We start from the raw sequence: 25,232 nt of genomic DNA on the forward strand, positions 1-25,232 counted from the left end.
GTCTTCCCATCTTTCCATCTTCAACTCTATGTCTCAATACTTCCTCATCATTCTTAAGCGGAAATCCATCAAACAACCATCTTCCAAGGCACAAGAACATCTTTGAAAAGGCTTTATTCAACACTAACCTCGGATATGAGCTCCTGGAGGCTCTTGCAAGGTACCTAGCCCACTTTAAAACCTACACATCAACACACCAAAAGAAAAGTCTAAGACAAAACGACAGGATACACCTTGACTCCAAATATAGCGACCTCACTATCGTGTGCGAAGACCAAGTTTACACTGTGCACAAGTGCATAGTTTGTTCTCGGTCAGGGTTCTTCGCCAAAGCTTGTGATTGGGGGGTTCAAGTCCAGAATTTCAAATGTTGTGAAATCCACAGTCAGGAGAATCCTGCTAATGCTCTCTTTTATTTTCCCATGAATCTGCCTCCAACAGAGTCACGTTACAAGAGGACCCATCTTTGGTCCAGCAGGTGGTGGAATATCTCTACACCTTGGATTACCGGGTAGACCCCAAGGATGAATCGGCAGGTGGTCCCTCGATGTTTAAGGAGAAAGAGAAGGTGATTGAAAATCCCATGCCAAAAAGCTCCAAGGGCAATGTTTTCATTCAGGACGAAAAGGTGCAACAAAACAAAAGTACCGCAAACCAACCGGGGAAACAACCCGAAACAGAAACATCGGAAGGCTGGCATCTTCTGTTTTTCCCCATCACGATGTATTCACTTGCCGATCGGATGCTAATCGAAGGCTTGAAGACTCCCCCAAAGAGCAAATTCGAGGGAGAGCTACACCAGAAGCTCGATTTGGACTTCTTCCCCGATATGATTCGGGACATTATACGTCTACTCCTCAAACCGATCGAGGCCTGCAAGATTTGGCAGTGAGGTTGACGATGGAGCACCTTACCGAGTTGAGACCGGGGAAAGATGGAACTTTGGATGTCCTTCAGAATGAACTCTTGGAACATGTCCCGCAGTACACATTTGACTTGCTTGTGACGACCATGGATCAAACGGTGGCGGATAAGAGAAGATATGGGGTTTACAGACCGAATGGGTCATTTGTCTACTTTCAATGAATTAGTCAAGGGGAGCAGCCAGTGAGAAGAAATGAAGGTTGTCCTATCGATTCGAATATCTGTTGGGTTAATAGAATAGGGGTTACAAAGTTACGAACTGCTTGATCTACTTGCTTCAAATGTCAAGAAGCCAGCATCGAAAAGGGATTGATGTACATAGACATGTTAGCAATGAGATATCCGCATACAATCCAAGTAAAAAAAAAAAAACACCTAAAACTTATAAACCTGCTCCTTCTCAAATCCCAAACGCCCCAAAATCCCGGGTGCACTCTTCGACCCGACCAACGCCTCCTCCATAGCCGGCGGACCACACACAAAGACATGGGAATCCTTGCCAGGCCGATCAACAACCCCCCGCAAAAGCTCTTCATTCACATACCCCTTCCGCAGCGCCGAAGACTGCTGCTCAGCCGGGTGGCTAACTGTGTAGAGATAATTGAAGCGATCCGGGAACCGGGTCTTATACTGCTCCAGCTCGTCTCTGAGGAGAAGGTCTTGCTCAGTATTGACCCCGAACACCAGGTGGACTTTTGTCTTGTCGTTCGGGTTGTTGAGGATTCCCTGGATGAGCTGGTAGATTGGTGTGATTCCCGCTCCGCCCGCTATGAGGTACACCTGCGAGAATTTGTTCGGTGTCCAGGGAAATCCCTTGAGTGCTGCGGCGAATGTGAGGGTGTCGCCTGGGGCGAGCGAGTGGAGGTGGCTGCTTGCTTTGCCGTTGGGGTATTTTTTGACCATGAGCTCGATGTGGCCTTGTTGGTCTGTTGATTGGGATATGTTAGTAGTGTCAATAATGGATTCTGAATGTAGGGCTATCTCACCAAGACTGCTGATGGGAGTATATGGCCGTAGCACGGGGAACCATTGGCCTTCGGGGCGGGTGATCGTGAGAAGTGCCACTAAACAAGTCAGCAATTTTCCCTTAAAAATACATATATTCTAGGTTAAATTAAACAGGTTCACATACAAGTAAGACTCAACCCACTGCGGGTGTTTTGGTCAGGAAACTCGAAGACAAGTCGCTTGGTGTTGTGGTTGACCAATTTGGCGCTTTGCAAGCGCAGAGTCGTAAGCCCGAACCCCGAGAACACTATTGGGGGCTCAGAGGATTCGGCGTGTCCGGTCGGCAGAAGATAGGATCGCGCACAGTAAGTGCCGATACCAAAGAGAGTGAACGCGAAGACGGCAGACTTGGTGGTGAGGAACTTGGGGAGGTGTTTCGCCATAGTGTGAATAGACAATAAGTGGTTGGTATGTATAGATTTCTTCAAGCCAAATCCAGGGAAGGTACTGGCTTATACATGCCCTTGATATACTCTAATTGTTAGTATTTGACATCATAGGAAGAAGTTGAGCCCCAAAGGCCGCGAACGCCAAAATCCGCAAAAGCCGGGAATAGGAGGCATCACGGAGGTCTGCAACCACGACCTGATTTTCGCATTCTTCGATCGCCAAAAACTCAATAGTTTCAACCACTATGGGTTCGTGGCCAATTATGCAATTGTTCTATTTCCCTCGTTCATGTCTATATGGGCCAGTCATAAAACATTCTCGGCGTTGCTCTCATCTTTTGCAAGAAAATGACCGAGCCTACACAACAAAACCAGACTTGCCTCGGTGGCTCAGTTGAGATCAAATTCCGGGATGGCGCTGAAAAAAGAGGCATTGTAACAAGTCGGATCAATAAACGCGGGAGCAAACTCCGGCGGCGTAAAGCCGCGGCCGTCCATGACAGACGTAGCAGGTTGCTCGCCGTGAGTGGACCGATCGGGATCGACCGGCGCCAGCTCGGTAGGGATGAGTCGATCCAGCGGCTCGGCGTTCCACTTATCCATCGAGTCCGACAAGACGTCTGCCGCCGACGACCGGAGACAGTGGTACGCCGACTCCGCCATGGCCCAGGTCCGCCGTGTGCTTTTCAGACAGCCCAGGATCAGGGTGATCCGATTGCAGTGGTGGTCGAAACACTCTTCCGAGTGGCTCGTCGAAGTGGCGAGCTGGATGAGGCCGCACAAGGCCAGCGCCGGGATGATGAAGGGTGTATGTTTCGGGACATTCGGACACACCGAAATAGAGTCCGAAACGCGTCTTGAGGCCTCCGTGGCCTTAATACTATGCACAAGACGGGTAAATGTCGATGAGAGCTGACCCGGCGCCCCCGGCCAGAAGCGGTCGTCTGGTTGCGACAACACCGACTGGAGATCACTGCGCGGCAGGTGCAGGAGCATCGCAGCATAGGCGATCGTCAAATGCGCCTGGAACATCATCTCGTCGACGTTGCCGTACGAGTCGACAATGTCTAGCTTCTTCGGTGGCAGGTGGTTGACCCAGCTCACCAGCGCGTTTTCCACTGCCTGGAGGTGATCGCGGTGACCGTCTCGGAGCCGGTTGAGCACCAAGACTCGACATAAGATTGTTGTAGCCTCGATGCGGTAGCTGAAAGATGAAAAGACGGGGTCGTCTTCCGCGAACACCCGCCGTTTGAAATCAATGATCATGCGTGGCTTGGGCATTTCGCCGCGACCACTATAGACCGACTCTTCGCAGGGCAAGGCCACCTCTGGGGGCACGGTGCTGCATCGGGAGGTAATAGTTTTGCGTGGCGCGGCCATGAATATATCTGTGATATACAGCTCCCACCAGGTCCTTCTCATGCTCTCTGCCTCAGTAGAGGTCTCGGGGTGAGCAGACGAGGCGAATGCCCACCGGTTCATACCGAGGCCCAAAGCAATATCAATGCCGCGAGAAAGCGTCTCCTGGGCTTCAGGCCATTCGCCGCGAGCATAAAGTGCAATAGAATAGATCAGCAAAGCCTGAACCATGCACGGCGACCGGTCTAGGGTGGAGGGCAGCTCAGCAACAACCTGGTCTTTGTACTGCTGACTGGATATAGACGCTATGTAGTGAGATCCCACGAAATGCACCACTAGCTGCAAAAGCCGAGGGTAGTTCCGGTCGCTATATAGGACGCTGGGAACCAGGATAGGATGTGCCACATGGAAGTTTTCATAATACAAGCGTGGTAAGCGATCATCGGATAACCATGATTTGCTGACAGGTTCTGCTGGGGCTTGCCGAGAGTCATCCCCAGGAAGAATCACTGGCCATGGAACCGGGTCAGGAGGAATGCTGAGATCAGGATGCGCGTCTGTCTGCGATGGGCGATCGACAGAAGCATCGCTCTGGGAAGAAGAGCTCGCTAGAAGCGAGTTAGAAGTAAACCTGTATTATATGCAATTAATTTAGCTGAGCAGAACCCTCAACACAGCGGGCACTCACGTTGATAGCAGATGTGTGGATGGGGTTGACTGCGTAAGACGGCCCCCGCTATATGAAGTATCCTGTCGAGGTATCCTGCGTCCACCTCGTCGAGACGGAAGATAATGACAGAGGAGACCGTTCTGTTGACAGCGGGTGCAGAATGGCGTTTTAGCATCGCATTTCAGATGCTGTTTCCTGCACTCGGTACAAGCAAGCGATGCAGGACTGGCAGGCTGAATTTTCTTCACTCTAGCCATTCAGAACAGATATTTTGCAAGATTTGGATGTCCCGCAAGTTATACCTGGAGCTCCGGGTCCAGTTTGGTGGATCGGGTTGGCAAGTCCCAGCCGAGAGAGGTCTAACCATGCACAGGCTTTGATGTCATTCCCAAAGGGAGGAGCCAATATTTATTTCCAGATGTGGAGGGTATCTCTGAGAATTACATGAACAAGGAAGAGAGTTGACAGGGAACGCCGATAGGTTGATGAAGCTCGCAACAGCCTTGGAAAACTGGTGACCAAGGCGTTAATTACATAGATACCCGAGGCAGTAATACCCTCATGTAATCATTCCGTTAAATACATATTAATTACACATATCCCCACTCATAGTAAGCCATGGCCTGTATATCAGGAAGCCTGGACGATAATATCGAAAGTAATGAGCATCAAGCGTTTAGATAGATTCGACTATTGAGTAAGTTGAAGCAATATCCTATTAGGCAAGAAGAGGAGTGAGTAATAGGACAAATAATAGCATTATGGTTCAAGATCATGATGACTAGGGGGATAGTGGAAGGAGGGGGGAACAAAATCAGAAAGAAAAAAAGATATCCACTCTGTGGATTGAACCAGGAACCTTTGGCTTGGTCCTACCGCAGTAGGTGTTAAAGGATATAGCGCTATCTGCAGATGGAGGGTCTCAGCTGGCCTCACTACCACTTACATTAGGAGGGGTAGTTTACCAGCTGAACAATCCCCAGGGCTGGTGGCTGATATATCAACGACTTTACCACTAGGCCAACGGTCCTTGGTTTGTTGAAGGGTAATCTTAAAAAAAAAACAGAAGGGAACAAACACTTTCCTAATCGGGAAGCACTTTGGAGTCACCCAATAATCAGATTTTGAATTATTTAATCAGAGACTATGTTAATAAGAAATGACATGAATTAACTAGACTTACCTCTGTGATCATTTAAATTCAGAATGCTATTATACCAACTGGAGATTCCAAGTACTAAAGCAGCATTCGAGGGAGATCAAACGCCAATCCACTGTAAATAGTGAAACAAAACAAACAAGCAGCTCGAACCAAAGCCGTAAACATTCTAAGAAATAGACAGATTCTATCAGTAATACGTCTGCGGCTTCCAGTCTTCACGAGGCAAAAGCCGGTGACTTGGTCACATAATCAGGGAAGATAGAAGAGAGGTATGAATAGTATTCATACATTTCACTATAGATACTAAAGGGGAAACTTAGAAATATGAGTCTTAATATTCAGGTATAAGTTATGATAAATCAAAGAGAAAGTAGTAAAGACATAATAGGGAAATAGAAGAATAATAGGAAAGGAAGATAGAAGAGATATATAAATAATTTATAGACTTCACTAGGGATACCCAAGGTAACACCGAGAGATAGAAAAGCCTTAATATGCAGCATCTTATATCCATAGTAAATATATTGGATTTTTTGCTCTGCAAGTTATGGAATGCCATAGTCCTAGGCAGTATAGTCCGAATCCATGCCCAGGGCTACCTAAACCAGATCTATGTGTAGATATTATGATGTTGATAATATAGCGTGTATCCTAACATCGAGAATCGAAGCAATATTTATATAGATACTACAAAATCAATTTTTTCAAATAAAATAATTAAATCAAGCAGTCAAATATTTCTCTTCAAGTATCTTCAAGTAACCGTGGTAGATCGCTACCTAAATCCGCTTTCGGCACTTTCCCCCTTAACTTGTCTTTTTGCCTCACATCTTCTCGCTTTCTCTCTCTCTCTCTCTCTCTCTCTTGATTTCTCCTCCATGTTCCCCCGCTCCTTTTCGTCCGGAGTCCTCTCCAGAACACGAGTCCTTCCTTCGCGTGTCGTCCCCGAGGGATTCCACCGCCTCTACAACTCGCGATCGTCGCCCCAAACCGGCCGCTCGCAATTCAAGATCCTCCCCATCCTCGCGGTTATCGGCATTAGCTCGGGATCGTACATTCTGCTCGTTAAGTCCCGAACTGGTGCCCGGCAATCGCCTCCCTCGAACTAGTGGGAGATAGAGTGATCGGCATTGCTCTCGACTGAGTTCGGTTGTGTTGCCCCTCCAATCTCTCAATCGTCCCCCCACCGAACACAAAACTCTCTCCAATACACAACACCTCTCCACAAAAACCAACAAATCTATCCACAATGGCCAACTCCCAAGAAACCCCCTCATCCCCGCGCTTCTCAACCCAGGAAGTGACCGTGGTCTTCTTCCTGGGCGGGCCCGGCAGCGGCAAGGGCACGCAATCAGCCAACCTGGAGCGCGACTACGGATTCGTGCACCTGTCCGCCGGTGACCTCCTCCGCGCCGAGCAAGTGCGCGAGGGCAGCCAGTACGGCGAGCTGATCCGCAACTACATCCGCGAGGGCAAGATCGTGCCGATGGAGATCACGGTGGCGCTGCTGTCGAACGCCATGGCCGACTCGCTGGCCGCGACGCCGCCGCCCGCTGGCACCAAGGCCCGCTTCCTGATCGACGGCTTCCCGCGTAAGCTCGACCAGGCCGTTTTCTTCGAGGACACCGTCTGCCCGTCCGAATTGGTCCTGTTCCTCGATTGCCCTGAAGAGGTTATGGAGTCGCGTCTGCTGAAACGTGGTGAGACGAGTGGCCGCGATGACGATAACGCCGAATCCATTCGCAAACGTTTCCGTACTTTCGTTGATACCTCTATGCCTGTTGTCGATGCTTTCCAGGCCCAGAACAAGGTTGTTTCCGTTAAGGCTACTGGCTCGGTTGATGATGTCTATGCCGAGATCAAGTCCGGTATCCAGGCTCGTGGCCTGGACCCGCGCTAAGGGCTGAGGGTTGCTGCTCGCCCTGCTTTGTGGGCAAATGTGGGTGTATATAGACCGCTGGTGAGACTGGGTGGATTTGGTCTGGATATCCATGGGTATGGGCAAACACCATCTAGTTTGTGTCTGACAACTTCCTGTCTAGATGAATCATAGAGAATGTAGACTTCGTTTTATGCAGCTGCATGGGTAGATTTTTGGTGAATCCATTCGTGGATACTATTCTATTGGCTTGTAGCCATTGGACTTCTTTAAGGGAAGTTCTTCTACTGCGCCCAACTCTGTCTAAGGCAGTATGGTTTTCTGCAAGTAAAACAAAAGAGAATTCGTCGATACACAAAACGAACACAGACAGGACATGACTCGTGGGAATCCCAACATCATCGGGGGGAGGATAAAAAAAAAGAGAAAAGAAATAAAAACCATCCCTACAACTGGCCCAAGGCAGTGACAGACAAAGAAAAAAGAACAAGGAGAAAAGAAAAGAGGACCCCCTGAGGCATCCTCCCTCTATTAACAGAATTTTTTGGTGTGCTCTGGTGGGAGGTTTCCCACTCCACGTCATCGAAAGAAAACACCCATTCATGCAGTCCAATGTAGAAAAAGAAACACCCCTTCAAATTTACTCGCCGACAGCCTCAACCTCGCGTGCTTGAGAGGGTTGGTTTCGTCTTCGGTCACCCGAGCGGGCCTTGTCGCCAGTCTTGCCCTGGGCAGCCGCAACGGCAGCGGCCTCCTGGTCTGCGGCGGCCTGGATGCCTTCGCGGACGAAGCGCTCGCGCTCGGAGCGAACGACACCCAGCACGCTCTCGAGCGAGCGGCGCCAAACCATCAGACGACCCTGCACCTCGGCCCACTGCTTCTCGCCAAAGACACGGTAGGTAGCGCGGTGGACAAGGAACTCAGAGCGCAGCTGCGACAGCTTGCCCTCGACGAGACCGGCACGGATGGTGTCGATGACCCACATCTCAACGTCGGAGGCGGGCACGCGGAGCGAGGAGGCAATGGCAGCGTAGGGGAGCGAGCGCGAGGGGGTAGCAGCGGCCAGCGAGGTGAGGGTGAGAAGCCGCATCTTGGTCTGCAGGGCGTCGGCAGCCTCGGCGAGCACGCCGCCAGAGATGGATGCGAGCGGGGTGGCGGCCACAAAAGCCTCGTAGGCGTCGAGTGTGTCCGAAGTGAAGATCTCCAGCAGCTCAAAGAGCGTGGTGTCGCTGGACCGCAGCGCCTGCACGGCATCCGAGGCGGTCAACGGCGTGAAGTCGAAGACGGCGGGGCGTCGCAGCGCCGATGCCAGTGCCCGCACTGCCAAGTCGCGAGCAGCGGGCTTGGAGGCCTCGCCCGCGGGGATCGTCTGCAGAGCCTGCACCACGTGCGACTGAGCCAGGTCGTCATCGCCAGCCGCCGTAGCGGCATCCGCAATCGCCAGGTGCAGTTTCTGCGACTCCTCGGCATCCAACTCCCAGGCCGTCAGCCACGTCGGTAGCTGAGTCGACAGCTGTGGCTTCAGCGCTTCAAAGGCATACCCAGACCCGGACTGGCGGATCACCGCCACAATGGCCAGCAGAACATGGTACCGGCTCGAGTCATTGGCTGACAGCGTGTTGAAGATGGTCGTGAGAATGGAGATGGCCAGGGTCGGGCCGAACTGGGGCGAGGTCGTGATGGGCTTGGCCAGGTACGTGCAGATGCGCGGGAGGAACATGTCCGGGTCGGTTGTCTGGTGGACGAGGTGCACCAAGAGGTTGTAGGAGGGGGTAATTTCTAGAGTTTGTGAATCAGATTGTTTTTCTCGGTCGAAGTGGGAGCCCAAGACCGAAGCGGAAAAAATTGGTGGCATCAATTTCGATGCTCTCAAGAAACATCTCTTTGTCTACTAAACCGCAATAGTCAAAAACACTCACCCTTCTCGGGAGCGCCGTTCAATGCGGTCGCAGCCGACACGAGTTTCTTCAGGACTTCATCCCGCTGCTTGAGGTCGGGCTCGCCCTCGGACTGTTCCTGCTGGCGAAGCGGTTGGAGGAGCGGGGCGATCTCGGACTGGAGGTTGCCCTCTTTGCGGAGGGCATCGACATACTGGGCGAACTCCTCGGCGAGCTCGGAGAATGAACCCTCGATGAGGAGGGTGGTGGTCGGGGCGGGCATGGTGAGGTGGTGGGAAAGGGGAGAGAAGGAGGAACAGGTTTCTTTGATGGTGGAGTCTATCGATAAGTTGGCGAAATTTCAGTGTGTGCCAAAAGTCTTGGCGAAGGAGCATCCACCGAACACTCAATTCCACGATGCTATGAATGTCTCATCTTCTTCATATCTTTTTCTTCCCCTACGCAGGACTATTCTATTCACGAATCAAGCTTCATCATTGGCATTATTAAGGTAAGAGTTGGCAGACATGCACTCAAAAAAACCCCAGGCCAAAACAAGGAACGACAAGGCGCCATGCACTTCGAGGGGAATCAAACGGTGGCAAAGGAAAATAACAGCAAATTTTTCATCGCATGGAGATAAGAGGATAGGGAATATGGAAACTAGGACTTAGAAACCCCAGTTCCTTCACAGAACCAGACGCATGGCCACGAACATGGCGGTCGCGAGGATACCGGTCGAGTATCCGGTCAGGCCGTTGACCGCAGCATTGGTGTGGCTCTCAGCCGCCACCGAAGAGGTCGAGGAGGGCTCGCTGGAGCTGGTGGAAGTGGCCAAGGCCAAAGTGCTGCTCGAGGCAGACGAAGACGAAGGCGAGGTATCGGACTCGCTGGCATTCTTGGTGCCGCAGTGGGAGTTCTTCTTGCAGGTGCTCTGACCATCGGCATCGTCGGGGTGGGCGCTGATGCACTGGCCGAAGGCGGCCTCGCAGACATAGAATGGAACACTCTGCATGTAGGGCGAGACGTCGGGCTTGGAGCCATCCTCACAGACACACTCAAACTTCAGGGTTGTCTGCAATGGAAATGTCAGTCTACAAAAATCATCCATGCCATCGGAAGAACAGAGAACGGGTCAACATACGGGGTCGCACGAGTTGAGCTTAGTGCCGCTCTGGCAGACCTTGGGGCAGACATTGCGCTGACCAGTACACCACGAGCCTGGAAGTAATTAGCAGCGCTCAAACCAGGAATGATGGGCGACCTACTCAGCTCATCCGACTTCACCATGCCAATGTTGAAGCCCGCAGGAAAGGTGTAGGTGGAGGAAGAGTTGTTGCCGAGGGCCGTAGCGGCCAAGGTGGAGAGAAGCACAATGGAGGCAAGCATGGTGGATATGGGAGATAGCAGAGAATAGCGTGGGGGATACAAGGTAGGGATATGTGGAAGAGGGAGGGAGAGAAGAAGAGAGGAAGGCAAAGAGAAGGAGAGTGAGGAGAAGAAAAAGCAGGGAAACAACCAAATAAAACGGCAGGCACGATTGGCCCCAACAACGCAAAATACCAGAAACGGACTTTGCGCTACTCCAGCCGGCTTATGCACTGAGACATTTGCCTGTTTGGGCTTGGATGCCCCGGTTCCGACTGTTTATTTCCAGCATTCCCCTCCCACATTCCTGCCTGCCCTTGCAGGTGTCACTACGTGCCTGAAAACCTGGGCGGCTGGGAGCACCTATCCAGTTCTTTGAAGCTTTTACATCCCGTCCTTCAGAACCTATCCAGCTCAATCTTGGATCGACCGGCAGTTCTACACCCCCCAGAATTTATCTACTGCCGATCGTGAAGATCCAACACGTGATGTCTCCCCAATTTCGGGAGCCGAGGTTACCGGATAGGAACGACCGCCGTTTTGTATAAGATTCCTTTGCATACCTTCAGCGAACTCAGTTTCGTCCATCGGTGCAAACTGACCAAGAATTGACGCAAGGAGAAAGAAGGAGAAGAAGAAAAAAAATGGCCGACCCGTCCTCAGCCATCGCCCACCTCCGTACCCACCCATGGGCCAACTCACTAATTTCCTCTGCCGAATACACCCCAATTCCAACAGACTCGCGCCGTCTCAAGCCCGCCACAGGTGAAGATGGGTTCTTTGCGCAGACTCTCGGCACAGCATCCACAATCCCGCACTGCCTAACTCTCCAACGACAACAGATCCCAGCCGCGCCCTCCGAAATCCCGACATGGCTGCCCGCAACCAAGCAAGATGCCGCCTCGGCGGCCAAACCCACACCCGGCGCCAATCCACCCGACATCGTGATGATCTTTGATCTCGGCAGCCCGGGGCTGTCGGGACATCCGGCGACGCTGCATGGCGGGCTCGTCGCCACTTTGATCGACGAGGCCATGTCTCTGGCCGTCGCGGCGCATACAAACGAACCATCGGCGGGAAGTGTCGCTGACGATAACCCGCGCGGCCAGACGTTCACGGTGCAGCTCGACGTGCGGTATCGGAGGCGCGTGACAACCCCGGCGCTGTTGGTGGTCCGGTCGCGGGTGGTGGCCCGTGTTGGGAAGAAATTCTGGGTGCGCGCGCAGGCTGTTCAGGAAGATGAAGATAGCGCCGGAGGACATCTGGAGTGGACGAAGCGCAAGCTCGTCAAGGCGGATGCTATGGCATTCTGGATTGTGACGCCGGGGTCTCGTCTATAAGGGGAACGAAAAGAAACAGCCATAGAGATTAGTAGATATTCTTTGCTTGTACATACTTGCGTAGACATGAGCCTGCATATACAATATTGAACGAGATCCTGATATTCATCTATTCAATGTACCCAAGACAGGTGCCCCAACTCTATATACCCAAGGACACATCTATTGAATCGCGCGAAAGCAACAAACCAACATCTACAGCTTCTGCATCTTCCTCGACCCCAAATTCCGACTGGCACTAACCACCAACCCGACCTGGGTACTGAGGGCAACAATCTCGCCCTTCTCATCGAGGACCGTAACATCCAAATCCGTACGGCCATCCCGCACAGCCTTGGTCACAACCCGAGAATACAGCCACTCAACCCCAGCAGCAGGCAACCGCTTCTTGAGATCGACATTAAGCGTGACAGTCGGATACCAGAACTTCGCCTTGTGGTCCGACACAGACGTGCCGCGATCCCGAGCCTCCGCCGTCGCCGACATGGTATCGAGCCCGTCGAGAGCCATGGGGAACATGTCGAGCAGATACACGACCGCAGCGTCCGTCCAGCGCCCGCTTGCATCGCCGCCGGGCCGAAACCGCGCCCACTGGTCCACGGCCATAGTTCTCGACTGCTGCTTCTTCTGCTGCTGCTGCACAGGTCCCTTACCCAGCCCGTAGAGTTCCAGCTGGGTCGCTGCGCGCCGGAACTCCGGGTACGGAGGGTCGCGTTTTGTCCATGCGCCGTCGTGTCCGGTGCGCGCCAGCGCTGCCAGATCGACTCCGCCGTCGGCGAGAGACCCGCGCGGCACGGCGGGCTGTGGCCTCCATCCTGTCGGTGCGCTGATGCCTACCTCAGCGCTGGCGGGGCTGACGGTGATGTAGCCGGTCACTTTCACTTCCAGCTCGCTGGGTTTCTTCTCTGATGTCTGGAGGAGTTTCACGTGGATGGTGCTGGTGCGCGCGCCTAACTTGGCATCTTCGACCTCCAGAGTTGCTGGGCCTGCGGCTGTGCGGCGCAGAAATGAGAGCTGCAGGGAGATCGGCGTGGCTGGGCTATTGTAGTGTGTGGGGTGGGCGTGTGCGAAGTGCGTGAGTGCCAGGCGGTAGAAGACGGCGGTGGTATATCCGCCATGGGGGACTATATGAATGCGGTTAGCTCATTAGATTCTTGATATTTGAATTGCTGCGAAGAAATGAACATACCAGTTCCAATGCACCATTCGGGCCGCAGATGGGCGTTATACTTGCCGGGCCCTTGCGGCGTGACTCGGATGGCGTCCTCGAAAGCCGGGTTGATCGTAGACATGGCTGAAGAAGAATGGATGGTATGCGTTCGCAAAAGAAAAAGACTCAACAGAAATCCAGACGAATACTGCCATGATCTATGGCCAGAGACCTCCCCCTCCCCCTGCTACTCTCGCGAGCCTCGGCTGCCGGTGATTTCCCCCAAGGAACAACCGAGGCTGAGTCAACCCCTATCGATGGGCGTTAACGTAATCCACCAGCGAGCGAGCCACTCCACTAAGCATATAGTATTTAAATCGATTTATATTCACTACAACGCCTCTAGGCTGCGAAGCTGGTTGATGAAGGTCTGCCGAAGCAGCTGATTGGGCTTCAGAGGCTTGGTGCGATGTCGATATTAGCTAGACTTCCGCATAACCCAACTTGGGTCGAAGATCTCGACCCAAAACCCAACCCGGACCCAATACTAGGGCCCTAATAAAACCTAATAAAACCTAATTCGACCCAACTTTTATATAATTCTAATTATAAAGCTGCTTAGTTATTAGGATAATATACTATTATTAAACACTGTTTTCGTTCTAATATAAGTTATAATTATAACTAGACCTGGACAGACCCACGGACAACCTATATGGGTCGACCCGTGGGTCAGCCTATAGGCGGGTCGTGGGTAGACCTGGACAGACCCGCGGACAACCCATATGGGTCGACCCGTGGGTCAGCCTATGGGCGGGTCGTGGGTCAGACCTCTTGACCCGTGGGCGGGTCAAGATTTTTTTGACCTGTCCCGCGGGTTAATAGGTTAATCTATTTAACCTATTTAGGTAGATACTTTGTTAACTATATGATTTTTATAAATTATATTATTCTTAGCTATATTTTTAGGTATTATATTTATTTTAGTTAAATAATTTTTTATAGTAATTAGGAGAATAATTCTTAAAAAGTAATTCTAGAGAATATTATTTTAAATATTAATTAATTTTAATTTTAAAGCTTATAATTATTAAGTACTTATAGATATTTACGAACCTTACTAGAAATCCGCGGGAGGCTATAATTATCTTTATAATTACTCTTTAACTTTTCTTACTACGATTAGTAAAGTATATCGACTATAATTATTAGATCTATAATATCCTCTTTTTTATTATTACTAATTAGTATAATCTCTTTATAAGTCTTTTAGATCTTTTTTTCCTTTTATATAATTTCTAATTTATCCTACTCCTAAAGCTCTTAAATAAATATAAACTGCTTCTCCTCGATTTCGAATTTAGTAACGTATATAAATATTATTAGATCTTATATAGTAGATATATTTAGTACCTTTTATCGATAATAATAAATATTATATATAGAATTAAATAATTACTTAATACTAATATTAGTAGCTAGGATCGAGAGGAGATTATAGGCGAGGCTTATAAATATAGGAAATTTATACTAATAATCCTTCTAGAACTAATAGGGTAGGATTAGGATAGTACCTAGATAAAGGACGGATTATAATAATTAGTATAATATTTAGATAGATTAGAACCGATATCTCTATTAAAACTAGGGTTCTAAGATAGGCCTTAAAACCCCGGTTCTAATAAAGATAGAAAGATAGAAACTTAATAGATTAGAACTAGGGTTTTAAGCGATTATTTAGAACCCTAGTTTTAATAAAGGTATATATAGAAATTTACCTCTTTTAATATACTATGTTACCTTAAACTAGGAGTTTAAGGTAGAAGAATTAGCTATTAAAAATATATTAAGCTCGTTAATTTAATAGAACTATTTTATTTTAGATAGTGATTAAGAGCTTAGAATATTACTAGCTTAGTAGCTTAGAAACTAACTTTTAAGATTTTATTAGTATTAGGCGTTATAATCTATCTAAGGGTAGTCCTAGTCTTTAGTTTAAAAAAATTTAATCTTATACTAAAGGGCTAAGATAGTGCTAATCGTATAGATATTACTAAGCTCTTTATTATTTATTATAGAGTAATACTCACGGAGTTTATCTTTAGTAAATTTAAGGGCTTAATATATCTATTGCTTCTATCTAACCTTCTTTTTATTAAGCTATCTAATTAACCTTTTAAGATAATTAAATAGCTTATTATAGATAGTAAAGATAGTATAAATAGTAATATCCTTTATTTTTAAGAGGACTATAGTAAATTAGAAAAATAGCTAGATAATATTAAGAAGGTAATCGATCTAGCGTTATTTATCTATATCGATTTTAAGATAAAAATAATTATATTTAAAGTAAAATCGATTAAAGATTAGTTATAACTGCTTCGTACGCCGGAGTATTAAAAAGGTTGAATTCTATCTAGTTTAGATATCTTGAATTAGAACTAATTAAGGGTAGTCGGGCTAGAGACTAAGGAAGGACTCCTGATATTAAGGATTTATATTAATAAAGATCGTAAGGTTTCTAATCTAAAATATAAAGTAGATTAGTATTTTAACTAATAAATAAGGAATATAGATATATACCTTTATAAGAGTTATCGTAATATCTTGTTTTTATGCTTTTCGATAGGCGTATTAAATATATTTCTTAGACTAAATAGTCTTAGTTACCTCGTTCTAAGGGTTCGCTTTTATCTAATTAAGTAGTTACTTTAAACTTAACTAAATTATATATATAATATATAGAACCTAAATAATTATTATCTTAGAGTTAATATCTAATAATTAAATAGAATCTTAGATACTTAAAATAAGGGTAGAGTTATTTGATATATTATTAGTTATTATTATAAGTACTTAGTCTTTAATCTAATATTTCTAGAGGATATCGAGAAAGATTATACTAAGATTCTACCTAGAGTATATACTAGAAATAGGTTCGAAGCTAAATAAAACCTCTCGATAATTCTAGTCTATATTAATAAAATAGCTAGAGATAGCTATAAATATTTATTAAAATAGTAATATCTAATAGTTAAGATTAATAGAGAGCTTAGTCTTAGATAGAAGCTTCTAAAGTAAATCTTTCTATTAATCTTAGGTTATTCCTTAGATTCGATACTATATAGTTCGATAGGAAGGGAAACTAGGGATAAACAATAATAATTAGGTTATTTAAAGAAGGGCTTAGAATTTAGGATACTCGATAGTTTAAAAAGGAAGCCATAAGGTAGTTATTATAGTAATTAACTATTACTTCTATAGCTCTTAGATAACTAGCTAGGCTATTCAAGAGGAGTTCTTAGCCTAAGAAAGATTAGTCTATAAATTAAATAATAGCTATATAATATACTATATATTCTATAAGATATTAGATTATTAAATATTTAGTAGTATTTTAGCTTTTTTAGTATATACTCCGATTCTAGTAGCGTTAGAGACCTATTATCCTATTCTTAGTATAGATTAGATAGTCTATAACCTTACTATATCGCTTATATAGGAGCTTTAGCTCTTTTATTACTAAATATATAACTTGATTAAAATATAATTATATATTAGTCTATTGTAGACCCTCCTAGTTTATCTTCTTTATAATATTATAAGAACCACTAATTTAGGTATTAAGCTACTAGTTTAAAAACTCTGCTTTATTTATACTATCAAAAATCACCTAGATCTTTTTCTGATCGTTAGATCGTTTTAGTATTAGTAGTATAATAAAAGAGAGGCTTTGCTTAGTTTACTGGTTTTCTGGTAGTTCTGAGAGGGTATTAAGAAGTTGATTAGAATAGAAAATAGATGACTTAAACCCCTTACTCTTAATAAAAGAGAGAGGGTACAAGGTAGATAACTAAGATATAGAAGAGATATAGTAATAGCATATTAAAATAAAGGACTTAAGATATAGAAAAATAATCTAAGGTAAATTATCGTAGATTCAGGGGAATATATAGGTCTAATACTTATTTCTTATTAATAGGTAGGATTTGGTACTATCCTAGTGCTAAATTTTATAACTAATCAGAAGATACTCTACTATAATATATACGAAGCTTATTAGATAGTAAGAAATAGATTAATAGGTTAATCTATAGGTTGACCCGTTGACCTAAATAATTAAATAAGAGCAATACTCTAAGACTTTTATTTTTATCCCCTAAAAATTTCAACCTAACCAGCCAACCTTTTTACGTAGGTATATTAGAACCAGGGCTATAAATAAACGCGTAGGTAGATTAAAACCAGGGTTTTAAGTAATCGCGTAGATAGATTAAAACCCTGGTTTTAATAGAGGTAGAAAAACTACTATAAAAAGGTATATATTTTATTATATCTAGTAAAAAGGGGACTATATAACCCTTTTATAACGAGAGACTCGAGATATAGAAAAATAATCTAAGATAAATCATCATAGATTTAGGGGAATATAGATCTAATACTTATTTCTTATTAGTAGGTAGAATTCAGCACTATCCTAGTGCTAAATTTTATAACTAATTAGAACAGGCTCTATTAATATATACAAAGTTTATTAGATAGTAAGAAATAGGTTAACGGGTTAACCTATAGGCTAACCCGTTAACCTAAATAATTAGATAAGAGTAATACCCCAAGATTTTTCTTTTTATCCCCAAAAAATTTCAACCCAACCAGCTAATATTGTTATTTTATATAAATTCAGAAAAAATATTTAAAATAATTCTTTTATATAAATAAGACTATAATATACTTATATATTAATAAAGAAATATTAGATATTAGATTTATATCTATTTTATTGTTTCTAATATATATAGTTTATTTATATAAAAAGTAGAAGTACTACTATAGACTTTAAATATATATTTTTAGGTTTAGTATAAGAAATAGTTAACTAATATCTTCTTTTGCCTATATCTACCTATTATAAAATATAATTCTTACCTTAAAGTATTAAATTAATAAATTAATATATTATATATTCTAAATATATTATTACTATATAATATTCTTTTTATAAAGAGTTATAATTATAAATTATATTAGAACAAAAACAGTATTTAACAATAGTGTATTATTAAAAAAGGTAAGTAAATTATCTATCCTAATTAAGAAATTTATACTAAAATAGGTCAAAAATAGGTTAACCCGTTAACCCACAGATTAACCTATGGGCGGGTCAGGATTTTATTGACCCGACCCATGGGTCGTGGGTTTGGGTCATGGGTCAAGATCTTTGACCCATGGGACGGGTCTGTCTATGTCTAGTCGTGGGTTAGACCTCTTGATCTATAGGCGGGTCAAGATTTTTTTGATTTATCCTGTAGGTTAATAGGTTAATCTATTTAACCTATTTAGTTAGATATTTTATTAACTTTATAACTTTTATAGATTATATTATTCTTAGCTATATTTTTAGATATTATATTTATTTTAGTTAAATAATTTTTTATAGTAATTAGAAGAATAATTCTTAAAAAATAATTCTAAAGAATATTATTTTAAATATTATTCGATTTTAATTTTAAAGCTTATAATTATTAAATATTTATAGATAATTATGAATCTTACTAAAAATCTATAAAAGGCTATAATTATTTTTATAATTACTCTTTAACTTTTTTTACTATAATTATTAAAATATATTAATTATAATTATTAGATTTATAGTATCCTCTTTTTTATTATTATTAATTAGTTTAATTTTTTTATAAATCTTTTAGATCTTTTTTTTCTATATAATTTCTAACTTATCTTACTCCTAAAGCTTTTAAATAAATATAAACTACTTCTTAACTTTAAATTTAGTAATATATATAAATATTATTAGATCTTATATAATAGATATATTTAATACCCTTTATTAATAATAGTAAATATTATATATAGAATTAAATAATTATTTAATATTAATATTAATAACTAGGATTAAAAGAAGATTATAGATAGAGTTTATAAATATAGGAAATTTTTATTAATAATCTTTCTAGAACTAATCAAATGGGATTAGGATAATATCTAGATAGAGAATAGATTATAATAATTAGTATAATATTTAGATAGATTAGAACTAATATCTCTATTAAAATTAGGGTTTTAAGATAGGCCTTAAAACCCTAGTTTTAATAGAGATAGAAAGATAGAAATTTAATAGATTAGAACTAGGGTTTTAAATAATTATTAAAACCTTAGTGTAAAGAATATACTTGGCAGGGTATAAAACCTATCGATCAGGTAAAGAAACAAGGGGAAGGAGTAGGAGAAACAGTATATCTTTATTACTATCAAGACTGGATCTTGTCTTGCCAGCTTGATGCGAGAGTATTAATTTATTATATAACATCTTCGTAACTCCACGTATCATCGATAATGTAAACGACTAGGTCTCTGTTGTGTATCGTGATCATTCCACTGTAGAGTGGATCAAGTAATGAGTTCCGACTTCCTTCAGGATCATGTGATATCGCCTAATTCACCCCTTCCGTTAGTTGGGAATAACCTCATGCCTCACCATCTTGGTAGACCCTTTACACTTAGTTTTAATAAAGATATATATAGAAATTTACTTTTTTAAAATATTATATTATTTTAGACTAGGAGCTTAAATTAGAAGAATTAATTATTAAAAATATATTTAAGTTTATTAGTTTAATAAGATTATTTTATTTTAGATAATAATTAAAAACTTAGAATATTATTAATTTAGTATTCTACAAGACGGCAAGCGGGGCGCCAGAACCGGCTCCCATTGCACCGCTTTCCTGCCGTCCACCACCGCCTGCCTGTGGCCGCCCTCCACTTTCCCTCGCGGTGTAGCACCCTCACGCTGCTCCCCCTTTGGGCCTAGCGCCCTCCCTGGCCGCTTTTACCGCCCCTAGCCAGTTGCGGCCCATCTATAAAAGCCCACCGTTGGTCCCTTCTCCAGAACGACGCACTTTCTCGTCTCTTTTCCCTCCCCCGCTCTGCTTTCCCTCTCGCCCCCACTGCGCCCCTGCGCACCTGATTCACTAGCCCCATACACTGTCCCTTTCCATTCCACCGTAGATGCCGCGTCATCCGACGCCCAGGCCGTTCTGGCTAGCGATGACGAAGGCGAGGTGACCTATGAAGGAGCCTAGGCACCTGGATGGTGCGAATCTCGGCTTATATTTTTGTCTTGTCGCGTCAGTTTTGGCGATCGTGAAGGCTATCTACTCTCTACGCTGACTGATAGGCTGATTGTTCTACCAGGTTCTATAAAGGGGGGAAAGCGCGATCCAGTGGAATGCTTTCACTGGCTTTCTGATACGGAGGAGACGGTCCGCTTCTTGAAAGCTCTCTTTTCTTGGCGGTGTGACCAGCGACGGGGAAAGAATGGACAACAAACTCCGGGAACTAAGCATAAAAGCTCAATCGAGACATTCTGGAAGTGGTGGCATCTGGTCTACAAGGCAGAGGTTGAGCATAGACTCAGTAATGACACTATTGTCAAAAGTTAGGATGTGAGATCCTTCTTGTTCAGTATCGAGATGGATTGAAACTGGCTGACAGTCTATAACTAGGTGCGCGCGATTGTTGCAACAGAAAACAAATTCTCTCTCGACCGCCGACTGAAGGCGACCATGTATATTGAAGTTGTGGCAGAGTTTGCCCGAGTGGTCCTGTCGACGACGGAGATGACTTTCCCTTATGGCTGGTATCAAGTCCAATGCAGTCGTCGACACACTTTTAAAGCGTATTTCGTCAAACTCTGGGCTCCTGGCTTGGTAACCACCTTGTCCGAAACTAAGCAATGTAATATTCAAATTCCCTTGGATAACACAAACCAGACCCAGGGATGATACTCCGTCTCATCATCCACTGGGTCGAGAAACAGCGGTAGATACTTTCGACGCCATTCATCTAGTAAAGCTCCATCAAAATGCTCTGGTGCCAAATTAATCCATCGCGCTTTGCAATACTCCCAATAGGCAGGATACCATCCAGCTTGGGCCCAGTCAATTATTGCTGCCACCTTTGGAGTCGGTCCAGGCGATAGCAGGATGTTGGGGGGTAGAAGGTCACTGTGCGTAAAGCGAATAGGGGCATCGCTGCTGGCGTCGATTTCACAAGCACTTTGAAATTGCCGCACGGCATCTGCTCCTCTCCAAGGACCTGCACACTCGGGATGACCAAGAAGGAAAATGTCCTGGAGTGGACTGTCGTCAAAACTGCCTGATATAGATGCTGGTCAGATATAGTCGAGCGCTTGTATCGAGATATCCTTACCGATATAAGAGTCCGATACGTCCTGCTGAAGACCTCTCCACTGCTGAACCATGTATTTCAGTTCGTGGCAAATGCTTTGTTTTTCCCCCTCGTTCAGGCCATCCCACCTTTCCATCAACATATCACCTTCGATCAGAGCCATATAGATAAACGCTTGCCCTCCATCTTCGGCCCAGCCAAAGACCTCGGGAACGGGCACTCTATCTTTAAGGACTGTGTGCAACATTCTTTGCGTTTTTGCCTCAACAATGGATATACAACGTCCATATTTGACAAACAGGCCCAACGACGGAATCTTGACAGGTGCCGCTCGGTGGAAATAGGTTTTCCTAAAATCACCTGACGCCTCGTTGATCGCCCTGATCTCCGACGGTGTAGGCAGCGCAATGCCTTTGTTTGTTTGGAAGAAACTGGACTCAAAGAAGACGTTCATCATGCGCAACACCCAGCGTCCAATCCCGAGAATTCAGAGCTCGGTCGAGGCACCAGAAATTGAAAGAGTGGGTAAGGGTGAAAGGCGAAAGTTCGATGGTGCTGACTACACCCGATAATGGACTTTTTTAAAAAAAAAAAAAAAAAAATGTAGAGCAAGCCCGATTTCTCGGTGGTAGAAGTTGAATGTGAAACACGGTGGGCGCCTATACGCAGCACTGAGAATTGCCCAAGTGGATGTGGGGTCGCAGGTGCGTCGATGACTAATGAAAACTAACCACCTTTGTCTACGGTTCAGGTGGGCACACCTCCTGACTACCCAGGTGGATGTATTTGCCGCCCTAATGGATCCAGGATATTAAATTAGTAGATAGTCGGAATGCCACAAATAAAACCAACCATAGAGTTTTTAGATACAGCGCTACATGAGACACTCTATGTACATACTGGCAAGTAGTAGTGGACCCAAACTGGTTTCTCATGTAGACTCCTCGGTAAATCAATTGGCTCATAATCTTCTGTCGTGACTCTTGGGAAAATTATGGACTACTTTTCAGACTAACGTTGCATCAGTAAGCGTCCTCCTGCGGAGATCACCAGTCTATCAGAATGATCCACAGTGAAGATCATAACCATCCAACCGAATAGCTAGGTGCCGTCTTAGAGATTCAGCTACATCCAATGGTTTCAGACATTTTCTCATTCTTTTCAGTAACCGCCCGATCGTGGAGAATTTAGAAGGTCGTTATATGAGTTGGCGCCTGACAAGATAATCATTTTGTAGTTTTCTACTGCTTCTATACTTGAAACTTAGCGGCGTCTGTAAAGGATATAAAGGCGATTCTCTCTCTCGCAAAGGATGATTTCTCCTTTAACATTTTATACTTTGTCAATTCCTTGTTAATCACATACTTGTCTGTCTATCTACCCTGCGCTTTCTTTGCCCTAAGGAGGGTCGCCAGGTCAACTTTTCTTATTATTCGGTGCGTATATATATCATGCCTTCCACCACGCCCAGGGCCCATGCTCCGCCCCCTCCGCCTCCTCCAGCAATTAGGAACAATCCGGCACCTGCTGTGAATATCAATCCGCCATCGGTCCCCTCAGTAGCCCCTCCGGATGCTTTGATGGTAGAACTACTGGTCTACAACGGGGCCCCTTTCAAGGATCATTGGGCATACTGGGTGTGCTCCCGCCATGACAAGCAAGTTGGAGTTTTGATACACGCCACTGGAGATGTCAGGAATGGCTTCAGGTTCCAGGCCAAGCGGAGCTACGACTTCCGTTACACTACCAACCCCCCAATAAAGCGAGTTCCGCTTCAGTGGGTATCTGCCCAGTTCTTTGACGAGAACGCTATGCTCAACTGGGGAGATCCCAAAGACGATTACATGCCGGTCGGTCCTTTTGAAATCAGCGCTCATAGGGTCAACCCCCCCCGGGAAGACAATGAATTCCGTGGACGACAAGGCAAGTTTACAAGTTAAATTTCCTCGCATTCTGTTTGTCTTTCAGCCCCTCACTCCCAAGAAAATTTTCTAAGCGACATTTATTTCATGAGGGAAATTAATAATCTAACAAGAGTTGTGTAGGTCATTGCAGCGAGAACCGTTGGGAGGAGGATTACCCAAAGAAATTGCCAGACGTGGATTGTCGAGTCCGCTGATCAACTTGCCAATGACCAAATTCTGAGCGCTGAGGTCACTGTCTACCTACACGCAATTCAACAGTAAATATAGTCACTGGAGTCATGGCTTTTCACAACCATGTTAGGTAAGTTGGTCCCAGTTGGTGAATCGTTTCAGCTTCTCATCATTTTCAAATACAATACTAACATGAGCCCCCTGGCTGATATTTATAGACTATATAGTCCGGGAAGGTACCTAGGAGTACGTGTCTGGGTGTGTGTGGCTGGGTGTATGTGTATATAGGGGTTTGTTTCTGGTTTGTATTTGACTTCATTTTTCTTGTCAATTTACTGTGTTCCCGTTGAAGTTCTCCTTCGAGATGATTTAAAGGTTTTGGCCATTAAGTAGTTTTTATTTGAAGTCTGTCCTTTCTTTTTTTGGCTTTACCAGATTCCTGGGCGCACTCATAGTTATTATGATTTTGTCTCTTCCAGGAACAGCATGGCTAAATATGACGTGGAGTGTATCTATTTAATCTCTGTTGCATGGTTATCTAGACCTCACTGCGGCCCGATCATGCTCATATGACGAAAAAACCTCGAATGAACCCAGTGATGGCGGTACATCACACAGAAGACGTCAACGTCCAGGGTATTCTTTTGCTTCATTCGTCGGGCGACCTTGCGTTCGTTTGGGCGGAAAAGCCCGCCTAAACGTGTGCGGGTATCGGCATGGTGCATTATCAGATTGCGAAGAGAGTCGCTCACGGATCCTAGGGAATGAGCAGTCAGCGAATCGAAATCGCATACGATACAGTCATGCAGCAAGGATAATACCGCTATTATCTAGCGCTTTGCCAGCACCATATCGTAAGATCTAAGGGCGTGTAACTTGTCGGAAGCCGGTGATTGTGCCAATGGTTTTAACCTAGGGGAGGAGTGTGGAGGCATATCATAAGAAATCCCAATCCCTTGCTAAGAGAGGTCATAGCGAGGCTCAGGGGAAGGGAAGACGAAGCTACTGGGCCAGGAAGAGAGCTGAATGGATGAATCTGGATGATAAAGCTATTCAGAACTATCTGGAGAACAAAGAGGGAAAAGGCGATGAGCCTGGGTAGAATCCCACTCTCAACACTTGCAATGTCCGTTCCGTCCGTCGAAAAAACTACGTCGTCTGAAGTGGGATCAAGCAGTAATGGAAGCTCGTTACATTCGTCCCGTATATGCAAACTAAGGAGCTGTTCTGCGAAAACCAAAACTCCTCTCTATTAACTCGTTTAAAAGCACGGTCCGCAAAGAGCAAATCCAGCAAGAAAATATAGGGACTGAAGACAAGCGATGGGTTAAAGATGATCTCAGGAAGGATATAAGTGTTCCTGCATGCCAGTTAACAGGCATGACCTCGACAAATATACGAGTGAGTGTAGATATTTAAGTCAACTGTACTTACTCGTCTTTGCTACCTAGGAACCTGTTACGAACCAAGCCACCTCACTCGCGCCAGCAGGGGTACAGGAGAAAACCAGAGCCAACCAACCCCGCGGTAATGATACAAGATAACAGGGGTATGGGTCACGTGGCAATATACCACGATCCGTTGCCAAGGAATAGTATATCGGATAGTATATCAGTAGGACTACTATATACCCGTATACAGTATACTACAAATAAGGGTATGGAATATTCGGCGAAGGATATATAAAGACACTTATTCATCATATATCTAGCTCTTCGCGTTTAACTCATATTATTAACCTCAGTTACCAGTTTAACTCAGATTGTCTCGTTTACACTATGATCCTCTTAAGACAACCCCTT

At 44.8% G+C, this 25,232-nt stretch overlaps 11 protein-coding genes across 11 annotated transcripts; 5 read left to right on the forward strand and 6 right to left on the reverse strand.

Moving 5' to 3' along the window:
• Positions 1 to 89: 89 nt before the first annotated feature.
• Positions 90 to 892, forward strand: NUU61_006996 (BTB/POZ domain-containing protein; the record flags this gene model as incomplete). The annotated part of the gene is made up of 2 exons (XM_056657523.1): positions 90 to 372; positions 444 to 892. Coding segments are annotated over 2 exons (732 nt in total), but the record flags the coding sequence as incomplete, so codon positions are not given.
• A 407-nt stretch (positions 893 to 1,299) lies between these two features.
• NUU61_006997 (cytochrome b5 reductase family protein) lies at positions 1,300 to 2,315 on the reverse strand (the record flags this gene model as incomplete). The annotated part of the gene is made up of 3 exons (XM_056657524.1): positions 1,300 to 1,850; positions 1,911 to 1,988; positions 2,057 to 2,315. 3 exons carry the CDS (start codon positions 2,313 to 2,315, stop codon positions 1,300 to 1,302), a joined length of 888 nt encoding a protein of 295 aa, XP_056510324.1.
• Positions 2,316 to 2,711: 396 nt separating this feature from the next.
• NUU61_006998 (fungal specific transcription factor domain-containing protein) lies at positions 2,712 to 4,525 on the reverse strand (the record flags this gene model as incomplete). Its single annotated transcript, XM_056657525.1, has 2 exons — positions 2,712 to 4,288; positions 4,369 to 4,525. The coding sequence occupies 2 exons, from the start codon at positions 4,523 to 4,525 to the stop codon at positions 2,712 to 2,714; spliced, it is 1,734 nt and encodes a 577-aa protein (XP_056510325.1).
• A 1,865-nt stretch (positions 4,526 to 6,390) lies between these two features.
• NUU61_006999 (uncharacterized protein) lies at positions 6,391 to 6,621 on the forward strand (the record flags this gene model as incomplete). Its single annotated transcript, XM_056657526.1, has 1 exon — positions 6,391 to 6,621. One exon carries the CDS (start codon positions 6,391 to 6,393, stop codon positions 6,619 to 6,621), a length of 231 nt encoding a protein of 76 aa, XP_056510326.1.
• A 140-nt stretch (positions 6,622 to 6,761) lies between these two features.
• On the forward strand, positions 6,762 to 7,412 carry ura6 (uridylate kinase ura6; the record flags this gene model as incomplete). Its single annotated transcript, XM_056657527.1, has 1 exon — positions 6,762 to 7,412. The coding sequence occupies one exon, from the start codon at positions 6,762 to 6,764 to the stop codon at positions 7,410 to 7,412; it is 651 nt and encodes a 216-aa protein (XP_056510327.1).
• A 619-nt stretch (positions 7,413 to 8,031) lies between these two features.
• On the reverse strand, positions 8,032 to 9,551 carry NUU61_007001 (PCI domain protein; the record flags this gene model as incomplete). Its single annotated transcript, XM_056657528.1, has 2 exons — positions 8,032 to 9,170; positions 9,311 to 9,551. The coding sequence occupies 2 exons, from the start codon at positions 9,549 to 9,551 to the stop codon at positions 8,032 to 8,034; spliced, it is 1,380 nt and encodes a 459-aa protein (XP_056510328.1).
• A 405-nt stretch (positions 9,552 to 9,956) lies between these two features.
• Positions 9,957 to 10,657, reverse strand: NUU61_007002 (uncharacterized protein; the record flags this gene model as incomplete). Its single annotated transcript, XM_056657529.1, has 3 exons — positions 9,957 to 10,343; positions 10,413 to 10,489; positions 10,537 to 10,657. The coding sequence occupies 3 exons, from the start codon at positions 10,655 to 10,657 to the stop codon at positions 9,957 to 9,959; spliced, it is 585 nt and encodes a 194-aa protein (XP_056510329.1).
• Positions 10,658 to 11,280: 623 nt separating this feature from the next.
• On the forward strand, positions 11,281 to 11,976 carry NUU61_007003 (Thioesterase superfamily; the record flags this gene model as incomplete). Its single annotated transcript, XM_056657530.1, has 1 exon — positions 11,281 to 11,976. One exon carries the CDS (start codon positions 11,281 to 11,283, stop codon positions 11,974 to 11,976), a length of 696 nt encoding a protein of 231 aa, XP_056510330.1.
• A 195-nt stretch (positions 11,977 to 12,171) lies between these two features.
• On the reverse strand, positions 12,172 to 13,268 carry NUU61_007004 (thioesterase family protein; the record flags this gene model as incomplete). Its single annotated transcript, XM_056657531.1, has 2 exons — positions 12,172 to 13,100; positions 13,166 to 13,268. 2 exons carry the CDS (start codon positions 13,266 to 13,268, stop codon positions 12,172 to 12,174), a joined length of 1,032 nt encoding a protein of 343 aa, XP_056510331.1.
• Positions 13,269 to 20,888: 7,620 nt separating this feature from the next.
• Positions 20,889 to 21,791, reverse strand: NUU61_007005 (phosphotransferase enzyme family protein; the record flags this gene model as incomplete). Its single annotated transcript, XM_056657532.1, has 2 exons — positions 20,889 to 21,301; positions 21,356 to 21,791. The coding sequence occupies 2 exons, from the start codon at positions 21,789 to 21,791 to the stop codon at positions 20,889 to 20,891; spliced, it is 849 nt and encodes a 282-aa protein (XP_056510332.1).
• A 994-nt stretch (positions 21,792 to 22,785) lies between these two features.
• NUU61_007006 (uncharacterized protein) lies at positions 22,786 to 23,274 on the forward strand (the record flags this gene model as incomplete). The annotated part of the gene is made up of 1 exon (XM_056657533.1): positions 22,786 to 23,274. The coding sequence occupies one exon, from the start codon at positions 22,786 to 22,788 to the stop codon at positions 23,272 to 23,274; it is 489 nt and encodes a 162-aa protein (XP_056510333.1).
• Between the last annotated feature and the right edge of the window lie 1,958 nt (positions 23,275 to 25,232).

The sequence above is a fragment of the Penicillium alfredii genome (genome assembly GCF_028826965.1).
Source record: "Penicillium alfredii strain IBT 34128 chromosome Unknown utg000009l_segment0_segment0, whole genome shotgun sequence".
Taxonomy (NCBI): Eukaryota; Fungi; Ascomycota; class Eurotiomycetes; order Eurotiales; family Aspergillaceae; genus Penicillium; species Penicillium alfredii.